A 10,345-nucleotide genomic window follows, 5' to 3' on the forward strand; every position below is an offset into this window, starting at 1 on the left:
CCATTCAATCAGCATGCCAACACCGTACCACAGGGTGTGTGGTCAGCACACTTCCCGGTGATGTGCGCACACATTATTTCCAGAGTTGTGTGCTATTTCCAGCACCATTCCCAAATTGTGTGCTATTGGCGGGGGGGGGGCGACCATTTCTGATTTTACAGACTGCTGTTATACTAGGCCAGAAACACCTATGAATAATCTGTAGAGCATCAGTAAGCAATGCTGTGCAAGAAATGAGCCCCCTAAAGTGCAATTAGAATGCTCGGAGATGGTACCACCATCGTTGTATAAACCACAGACTTGGTGGTGCGCCCAGAGCATAACACCCAAAATACATGCACCGGTACAAATAACTATATTAGGTAAAATTTTTGAGTGGTAGAATTATACTTAAGGATGTGGTCCCAAGGGGGTGACCAAGGTGCCTTTACACCACCTACTATCGGCGCCGTCCGCCTTCGGGCGGCGCGGGAGGCAACCCCTTCGGTGCGCTGGCACGGGCCTGGCCCGACCGCTTCGTTGAGGCCCTCCTGTGTAGCGAGGAGCACTTGCGACAGTCACGCGGCTCCCGAGCAGTTCTCAAACCTGCGCGTCTTGTCAACTTGTCCTCGGGTCCTGTGGGAGGGCGCACGAGGTAGATGGGCCCCTTGGATGCATGGGGGTGGTACGTGTTCTTGTTCTTCGGTGCGCTTTGCGGTTCGCATATCGCGAAACTCGATTCAGGCTACTTTTAGGCTGTCGTGCCAATTTTTCAACCATGCTCTTCGCAAGCAATTCGTGCATTAGTTTTGTGCAACAATCCATCCGTTGTATTGTGAGACCGAGACAGGAATCGAAGGTGTCCGTCATATATATGTAAACACTCTTCCTCTGAGTATCTGATGCATCAGGCAAAGTGTCGTGAAGGAGGCTGGTCCCTTTGTCGAAAGCATGGAGCTGGCTACACTGAGTCGTATGGTCTGTCGGATGAGCGCTGAGCTGTCAGCGTCCAGGAGGGCAAGTGCTGGGTGATGATCTTATCCGATAATTGCAGGATCGTGCAAATTCTGAACAACCGCCCAGTGGCTCGGAGTTTCCAGTTTTTCTCCTCCTCCTGCTTCCCTCTCCGACGAACGGGGTAAAAATAGAATAAAGAAGGCTCGGAAAAGCGCATAAGCGACTCGACATGTACCTGACGGTACCTCCCGGCATGTCTTTACGATCTGCTGCTGCTGCACGTACGCCAAAGGAATACAATATGGACTTGTCTCAAGAGAGCTCAACTCCATATACGACGGAAAGACAAGGCCGATAGCTAGGAGCTTCGTCTGGCTTCGATTGGGAGGTCATGCGGCGGTGGATTCATCGGACGCCCCATGGCACTTCCCGCGAGAAAAGTGTCTGTATCTCGCCGGCGGCACTGCCGACCCCAACGGAGTCATACTGGACAGGGTTTCATCATCGGAGGGGCCTCAGAAGCTACAGGTAAGAATGCTCAGCGAACAAACGTACCGATGGTGCCGGGCTGCTATCTAATTCGTGCGACGAGTCTCGTGTCGCGGACGTGATGGGACGGAGACTGCGCGGCGGAAGGACCGGGATGAAGATAGCTATCTAGGTCACCATGGGGCCGACGGGTCTTCGAAACGGCCACGAATTTACCTCTTCTTGATACGGAGCTTGCTTTGCTTTATCCTTATCAAATTGGGCCCGGTTTTATATCCTTCCATGACGGCAGCGATGGATTAGCCTGAGCCCCAGCTACTCCCTCCCCGATGGAAGACCCAACCTACGTCCCCGCTCTCCCCAAGGATGTCTCCGTCGCTACCATCGAGAGCCACAGTGCTTCGGATGTCCAGGCTCAGGAGTACAACGTGCACTGGTTTCGTAGCACTACATTCCAGGTCCTCGTCGTTGGTGAGTGCAATATACCAGAATGAACGATACCATTTGTCTAAGGCGACATGCGGTCAGGAATGGTTCGCATCCAAGTCTCATACCGAGAGTGTCGATGCTAAGAGACTGATCAGGTATTCTTTTGCGCACCCGGAATGTACAACGCTCTTTCCAACCTCGGCGCGGGAGGACTTGCTACCCCATGGTATGCCAACGCCACTGCGGCGGCTGGCTATGGTTCGTGCACTGGGCTCGACGCTACATATTCGGGATCCTGATGCATATGCTCAGTGTTCATGGCATTCATGTGCATAATCGGTGGTGTCATAGTAAGCAAGATTGGCGTCCGTGTTGCCCTTCTGGTACGATATGCGATTTTGCCTGCATTCGAGTACGTTTTGGCTCATGTCCTACGCAGATTTCCAGCACGGGTGATATCATGTTTGTCCTACTTTGTCCCGTTACATATGTCAGCCGTCTCATTAGCACGTCAGCTATGCAGGGAGTCTGTACATAAATTCCAAGAATGGGACGCAATGGTTTCTCATGCTTGGTATGATTTCGCACACCAGTTACACACTTCAGCTCTCAATCTGTGCATTAGGTTCCATCCTGTCCGGTATGACTGATGGCTTGATGTATGCGGTTGAAGGCCCCATCATCACCTGTGCGTGCGCATACACACCCGCGCTTTGACTAGCTGCTCATCCACATGCAGCGTACCCGGAAGAGGCATCGAGAGGGAAAATGCTCGGCTTATGGGTATTCATGCGGTCTGGTAAGAGCATCGACTACTTCAGTATCTGCAGCAACTGATGGGCTCGGTTTAGCTGCTCCTGTCATTGGCGGAGCGATCATCTTCGGGCTGAACTCGAAGACGGACTCCTCCGGCGCCGTGTCTTTGCATACGTATCTCGTCATCATTGGCATAATGTGCGCCGGCCCGTTCTTTGCTTTGCTCATATCCCACCCGGACAAGGTCCAACGTAAGGATGGCAAGGCTATCCACTTCCGGAAGACGGGCTGGAAGCAGACCTTTGCGGAATGGTTCAAGGTCGTCTCGTCCCCTTCCGTATGTCTGATCACGCTTCCGCGATTGCTACACCGAAATTGACATCCAGTAATAGATTCTCTTCCTGTGCCCGTTGTTCTTCACCTCTTGGTTCTACGGATCCTACATTGGCACGCTCCAGACGCAATTCATGAACGTCCGGACGCGCGCACTGTGCGCCTTCACCATCAACTTTGCCGACATCATCGGTGGCTTCGGTATTGGATGGTTTCTCGACAGGCAGTCGATGTCCATCAAGGCGCGCGCGCGGTGGGCATTTGGTGGCCTCATGGTCTTCAACCTCGCCCTCTGGGTCTGGACGGCGATCGTAACCAAGCAGCTCATTCAGCACCAGCCCACAATCGACTGGACAGACAGCAGCTGGTTCGGGAAAACATATGCGCTGTTCTTCTTCTTCGACATGGCGACGATGGCGACCCAGACGACGCTGTACTGGATTCTTAGCCAAAGTGAGTCCGCTCCTGGTTTATAGTATGACGGTCACTGAAGATACGGCTCAGTGTCTGACGATTTCATCGTGCTCTCGTACATGACGGGCACATTGCGTGGTATTGAATGTGCTGGCCAGGCGGTTGCGTACGGCATCAAGTCGAGCGATACCACCGACTGGCTCTCCATCGGCCTCAACATCGGCTTGATCGTCTTCGCCATCCCCTGGGCGTGGGTCGTCGTGCGCAAAATCGGGATAGAAAGGTTTAGCATCGTTCGTCTGGTGGACGAGGAACCTCATCCCCAGCCGAAGCTGACAGTGAAGGAGAAGGAAGAGTATGCACCTTGAAACGCCTGAGATATCATATAGAATGATTTACACCGACGATATTGTATCAATGATTCGCATTCAGCGTGCTGTTACTTTACTGTTGCCGCAAGAGACAAGGCATAGGGCAGTGACAGTGTAAGCCTCTGAGAGCACGAATCAGATTTTCTTCTCGGAAACACTGGCCAATAACCACTTCCCAGGTCAAATACATATAGTATATCGTATCTCATACATCCTGATAAGAGGCCAAACATCACGCCAATGAGGAGGTACAGACGCAGCGGTTTAAGAATGCCACAGGTCTCGCATGGGCCCCCTGACTTTCTTCCACCTCTTTCCTTGTTTCCACGAGTGGAAGAAAGGCGTGCTCTGCCAACGGGACTACCACCCAAGAGCTTCTAACGCCTACACCCTCCAACGCCATGAGAGTCACAAAACTCTCGCATAAAGGCACATCGGTATCTGAGTCACCATGGATGAACACCGTCGGCGGTAGCTCCTCAGCTCTGATCTGCGGGAACAGCACGCGGTCTACCTCGTCCAGGGCCATCGCACGAGCTTCGGACGTGGCGGGATCCTTGAGGGAGGCACCGAGCCATGTTACCCGTCATGAAGTCGAGCAGGGTTCATTTCTAGACCGTATTGTCGTCCGCCGGTGCAGATCAGCACTGGCACATCTCCAGGCATGAGAGCAGCTTCCGAAGAAGGCGGCGGAGACGCCCCAGGGCGGATAAATGACTGGATCTCCGCCGATTGGGTGCGATCATGGAAGAAACGAAACGTTTCTGGATGACCTGGGACGTAATGATCGCAAAGGAGGAGGCCGCCGTCCATGCCGTAGAGCGAGATGATGGCTTCGGGTTTGCGCGAAGTGTAACGGTAGCAGTAGATAGATAGATATCTAATCTAATGGATTACCGATAAGATAATCTTAAGGTTCTTGATCAGTCGGCGAGGCCTTCAGTTCGAGTGAGACGGTAGTTGATTCAGTGAGTATTCAATCTATCTATAGATGCTTCATACAACGAAGCATACAATAGAATCAATCAATTACTATCTAAGATATACACGGGAGCTCCGAGAGCTCGAGAGGCGCGCTAAGCGCTTATCTTATACTTGCGAGTATGAGTCAGATGAGTCAGCGTACGCAGATGCGACGCTATCCTACGATAAGCTACGCTATTCGGGTGCGTTCTACACGATTCTACTTACTTCTACTCAGGCCTGTTACACTACCCTCCGGTAAAAAAGAAAGGATCGTCCCGATCCGTAGTTGTACATACAAAGTAGTTAGAAAATGAGTCCATTCGAAAATACAAGTGTCCTAAGTCCAGAAGGGAGAGAATAGTCCATACTGAAGGAGTCCGAGATGCCGGAAGGCGCAGGCAAAGTCTATGTCCCAAAAGGGACGGGTAATTTCCTATTTTGGTATCGCTTAGACGCGGGACCGAGTCCTTGGGTCACGTACGCGTTCTGCGTGTCCTGTAAACCGATCGAGCCAGACGCCGTGAACTCCCTGGTACTGGGGAGCATGAAGACGAAGCTGGCGAGCGAGACGAGGGGTGATAATAGGACGAGGGGTGATATTTGAGGTATGGCCCCAATAATGGTCGACAGCGCGGTTTCCTGCAGGATAGGAACCGATATTGATGTCACGGACCCAATCATGGGGTCCTGAGCCGATGCGATAGTCGATAGCGTTGTCGAAAACATGATGGTCGAGTATCTTGAGGATCGGCTTTCGCTCGAGGATGAGATTAGCATGACGAGCCGAAGAGGCGATCCTGTTGTGAAGGGATATCACTCCGATGCGTAGAGCGGTACGTTCAGACTCAGACAAGTCGTGGAAGGCGTTGGAAGTGAGTGCTGGGTTGAGAGTGAACGTGGAGAATATCTGCGATAGCAGATGAGGAGAAATCCGAGCGGACAGAGGAATGGGGAGCCGCTTCCAGGTAGGACGAGCTGCATGAGGAGGAGGCGACACGATCTTCTTGCGAAGTTCGCGATTACGACGACGTCGTTCAGCACGCTTCTGGGAGCGGGACAGTGAAGCCGAGGGTGTATTCCAATCCGATGGTCCGATAGGAACAGTGCCAGAGATGTCAAAGGGATGTAGGCGATGATTCGAGCGCTGAGATCGCTCTAACGGGTTGGAAAAGGTGTGTGGATCGTCTATAGACATGTCCATGTTGTCAGAATCGGAATTCGTGAGATCTATGACCTCGGGTGATGTGCCGGACGAAGAGGATCGATCGCGAGACTCCTGTAATTGTCGCAGGAGATCGGTGATGTATGCGAGAGCCGTTCCAGGAGTAGGAGCCGGAACAACGGCGTTGCATGTAGCCTGCGTCGTCTCCCCCTCGTCAGGAGATTCGTCAGTCTCTGACGATGGATATTCGAGTTCTGTGTCGAAATTATTAGCGGTATCCTTTGTATTACAATAATCGTACTGACCATCGAACGATTTGATGGAATCGTTGATGTCCAGCGAAGAGAGACTCGGTGAAGAACCCAGGGATGCTAAAGAGAGGCCAGGTGGAGAGCCTGGAGTCGTGATGATAGAATAATTGTCGGAGGAAGGCGATAGCGCCGGCGTCGTAACGAGTTTGATGCCGTGTTCGTGAGAGTGGGAGATTATAGAAGGAGTGTGTGCATCGCGTTGATAAAACGGCGTAGCGTCGCGGTAGAAGGCAGGCATGATGTGTAAGTATGAACGATGAGCTGAAAGCGATGTGTGGAGAACTATTCCAGGAATGTTCGCCGATTTTAAGCGGTGAGCTAGGGCTGCTCTTATACTTACATGCAGAACTGTTATGCCCTATTTGCAGCCTTCGATCTTGCTGGAACTTTTGCTGCACGTTTTGCGCCCATTCTCTTCCTATCTCCTCGTGGTCCTTTCATCTGTCGTGTGCTGCCTTTTCGTTCTACTCTCGTTCTATGCTTTGGCGTCGCTTCATTCGTAGGTGAGGTACGCTTTCCCACGTTTCTTGCATGAGGCTCCTTCGTTGACATCTGAGTTATAATTCCGTGCGCATGTTCGTATTCCTCCAGCATCTCGCGTGCTCCGATAAGCAATTCGTCGCGAGGCAGCCATCGGCTCTCATGGACGGCCTGATCCTTCCATTGCACGAGGTAATATAGTTTGTTGTTCCTTACTTCGTGATCATTAATGCAATCTAACTCCTCATGTCCAGCCTGCCCTTCGACCGTCATTGGTGGGTCCGGCTTTCGCTTTCGCTTGCTGAACTCTTCTGGAGTTTCTATATATGGCTTTAGATATTCGATGTTGATCACCGGGTGAACTCGCATGTGTTCAGGAAGATCCAATCGGTAAGCATTCTCGTTTACCTTCTTCATAATTCTAAAAGGGCCATAGTACTTCGGTAAAAGCTTCCGAGTACGCCGATTCTTTTCCCAAGTCGGGTGTATATGGCTTGCAGATAACCACACGAGTTCCTGCTCTTTGAACTCGTGTCCTCGGCGGTGAGCATTGTGATATCTCGCTTGTATGCCTTGTGCCCTAATAATCGAGTCTTCGGCTTCGATCATCGCCGCTTGAAGTCGTTCTAGAAATTCGTCGAAGTCTTCGTTACCTGAAGAATCGCCTGTTCCCAGTGCATGAGGCACGAATGGGTGATATCCATAATCTAGTTCGAACGGGCTCCGGCCCGTGGTTGCATTTACGGCGTTGTTATACGCAAATTCAAGCGCAGGTAAGAGTTCTATCCAGTTCTTCTGGTTGTAACTTATGAAATGACGGAGCATATCTTTCAGATATCGTATCATCCTCTCCGTCTGTCCATCGGTTTGAGGATGATTTGCTGTTGACATGGCTTGTTTGATTCCGAAAGTCTTAACTAATGCCGTCCAGAATCGTGAGGTGAATTTAGGATCTCGGTCCGAAATAATGACACGAGGTACGCCATGCAGTTTGCCGACGTTTTTGAAGTATGCTGAAGCGATGTCTTCAGCGGTATCACTCTGCCGGACAGGTACGAAGTGGCAACGCCTCGTTGCTTTATCTACCACCACCATGATCGAGTCGACACCTCCGTCTCTATCTACAGGCACGAAGGGACCGGTGAAATCGATTGTGACTGTATGCCATCGTCCTGGAGGCACAGGGTTCGGTCTCAAGTATCCGAGCGGCCGTTGGTTCGATGACTTATTCTGCTGACACTTCTCACAAGATCGGACATAGTCTCGAATGTTCTGACCCATGCGAGGCCAATAATACGTGCGTGCTATTGCATTCAGTGTCTTTTCGATTCCCTGATGTCCAGATGTCACTGCATCATGGTGATCGTGCAGTATTCTATCTCGAAGCTGCTTATACCTTGGTATGCACAGCTGTCTCGACTGTCCGTCTGCTGATCGCTTGAATAGCAAATTGTCTTCGAGTAGGAATTGCTGCAGGTGTCCGGTCTTCGGATCGGACTGCATTTGCTCGTATATAGGCGCAAAGTACTCGTCTTGTAAATATCCGTTTCGTATTGTACTAAAGAATTGCGGTGGGATTGATGCCACAAGCGTATTGAAGCAGTCTGCATCGTCTTCCGGTGGAGCTGTGTTCACGAGAGGTGCTCTGGATAGCGCATCGACGTTAGCATGCGTCTTGCCTGGCCGATGCTTAATGGTCACAGTGTATTTGTATGGTTGTAGTTCCAGGCTCCAGCGCTTCAATCGAGCGTTAGTGCCCTTATAATTCCATATCCATTGGAGCGCAATGTGATCTGTAATTACTGAGACGTCTGGCATGCCGTCGATGTATGGATGGAATTTTCTCAAAGCCCACAGAACAGCCAAACACTCAAGTTCAGTCGCTGTGTACCCTTCTTCCTGTGCATTCAATTGTCTGGATACGGCGCTTATCATGTGCTCCTTCCCATCGTCTCCAATCTGCGCGAGCACTCCTCCAAGTCCTATCTTCGATCCATCAGTGTATACTATAAATGGTTTGTCATAGTTTGGATGCACGAGGATCGGATCGCTTGCGAGAGCATCTCGAAGTCGTTCAAAGGCATCTTGACAGTGAGCTGACCATACGAACACTTTATCCTTAGCCAGTAAAGCGGTCAGTGGTCTTGCAATCTTCGCATAATCCTTCACGAAGCGCCGGTAATAACCTGTCATGCCCAGGAATATTTGTACATCCTTCACTGAAGCCGGTTGCTTGAATTCTAATATAGCCTTGACGTTCTCCCGTTTCATGCCTATTCCGAGGCGGCTCACATTGTGTCCCAGTGCATGTATTTCCTGATAGCACACGTGAGATTTTGGTATCGACAATGTGAATCTAGATTTGATAATGCGATCCAAGATCTGATCTAGATGCGCGAGGTGGTGATCAAAATCTGCAGAATACACGATGATATCATCGATGTACACTACAGCAAAGTTCCACTTCGTCGGTCCGAGGGCTTTGTCCATGGCTCGTTGAAATATTGACGGTCCATTCCGAATTCCAAACGGCATCCTCTTGTAATGATATAGTCCGTTGTGTGTCCTGAAGGCGAGTTTCTCGCGATCCATTTCGTCCACAGGTAGTTGGTGGAACCCTGAGTTTGCGTCGAATGTTGTGAAGTAACGCTTACCTTCGAATTGACTCAAGTAATCGTCGATCCGAGGCAGCGGATATTGATCTGCTTTAGTCACAGCATTGAGTGCTCGATAGTCTATACAGAAACGTATTTTATCCTTCTGTGAAATGAGGACAACGTTAGATGCCCATGGGGACTCAGAAGGCTCGATGATATCATCCGCTAGCAATTTAGCAACAGTTTCTTCGACGATCTGCTTACCCTTAGGCGAAGCGTGATAGGGAGGTGTTGAGATGGGGTGTGCATCTCCTGTGTCAATGCGAATCGGGTCGATATTGGCTGCACCGAGTTTTCTATCGCCGTAGGCAAAAGCATGTCGTCTTCTCTCTAGAATCTCTATTAATTTGCGTCGTTGAGATCCGTCGAGTCTCGGGTTGATATCCATGAGTTGTATCGCTTTTCGAAACTCAGACAAATCTTCTGAGCGGTCCGCAGAGTTAATTGGAGTGTTATTCGATAATACAGACGTAGGGAGGCGAGTATCAAGCGAGTGAGCTGTCCCTATAGTTTCTCCTTCGCGTAGGGTTATCGGAAATGGTTCGAGGTTATATACCTCGACAACCTTGGTGTCGGATGTGTTACCGATTAATTTTGCAGCGGAGACAGCGTACTCACCCTCTCGAATAGGTTTGGGATCCAGGTAGAAGTGCGGCGTCTTGACCGATCCGTCAATACGAATTGGAACTCGAGCGGCGTGATATCCTCGAATGGTAAAGCTTTCAGTTACTTTAACATCCGGAGGCAAAGACGGCTTACATTCCAGCTTAAATGAAGCCTTGCTTGATGAGTCCCTCCGTAATTTCAGACGCCCTTCGTCTACGTCAATCACAGCTCCGTAATGCGTTAGGAAATTGTTTCCTATGATGATCTTCGTAGTACTCGCCGGGTTAACATAGAATTTGGCCGGATATTGGATTATGTGGCCTGCTAGATCAGTGAGCGCGATGTTGAGGGTGACAAAGGAGGTGATGAATGAATTGCCTCCTATTCCATTCACTCTGATAGTCGAGCATGTCTGTAATCGAGTCGAAGGCGAAT

At 50.5% G+C, this 10,345-nt stretch overlaps 3 protein-coding genes across 3 annotated transcripts; 1 reads left to right on the top strand and 2 right to left on the bottom strand.

The window, feature by feature from the left end:
• Positions 1–1,754: 1,754 nt before the first annotated feature.
• On the top strand, positions 1,755–3,725 carry PUNSTDRAFT_71832 (uncharacterized protein; the record flags this gene model as incomplete). The annotated part of the gene is made up of 8 exons (XM_007385232.1): positions 1,755–1,892; positions 2,010–2,116; positions 2,370–2,428; positions 2,480–2,542; positions 2,594–2,653; positions 2,706–2,947; positions 3,003–3,396; positions 3,448–3,725. 8 exons carry the CDS (start codon positions 1,755–1,757, stop codon positions 3,723–3,725), a joined length of 1,341 nt encoding a protein of 446 aa, XP_007385294.1.
• Positions 3,726–5,142: 1,417 nt separating this feature from the next.
• PUNSTDRAFT_135701 (uncharacterized protein) lies at positions 5,143–6,405 on the bottom strand (the record flags this gene model as incomplete). The annotated part of the gene is made up of 2 exons (XM_007385233.1): positions 5,143–6,110; positions 6,162–6,405. 2 exons carry the CDS (start codon positions 6,403–6,405, stop codon positions 5,143–5,145), a joined length of 1,212 nt encoding a protein of 403 aa, XP_007385295.1.
• Positions 6,406–9,389: 2,984 nt separating this feature from the next.
• PUNSTDRAFT_25357 (uncharacterized protein) lies at positions 9,390–9,641 on the bottom strand (the record flags this gene model as incomplete). The annotated part of the gene is made up of 1 exon (XM_007385234.1): positions 9,390–9,641. A coding segment is annotated over one exon (252 nt), but the record flags the coding sequence as incomplete, so codon positions are not given.
• Between the last annotated feature and the right edge of the window lie 704 nt (positions 9,642–10,345).

This window comes from Punctularia strigosozonata (genome assembly GCF_000264995.1).
Source record: "Punctularia strigosozonata HHB-11173 SS5 unplaced genomic scaffold PUNSTscaffold_9, whole genome shotgun sequence".
NCBI classification, from domain to species: Eukaryota; Fungi; Basidiomycota; class Agaricomycetes; order Corticiales; family Punctulariaceae; genus Punctularia; species Punctularia strigosozonata.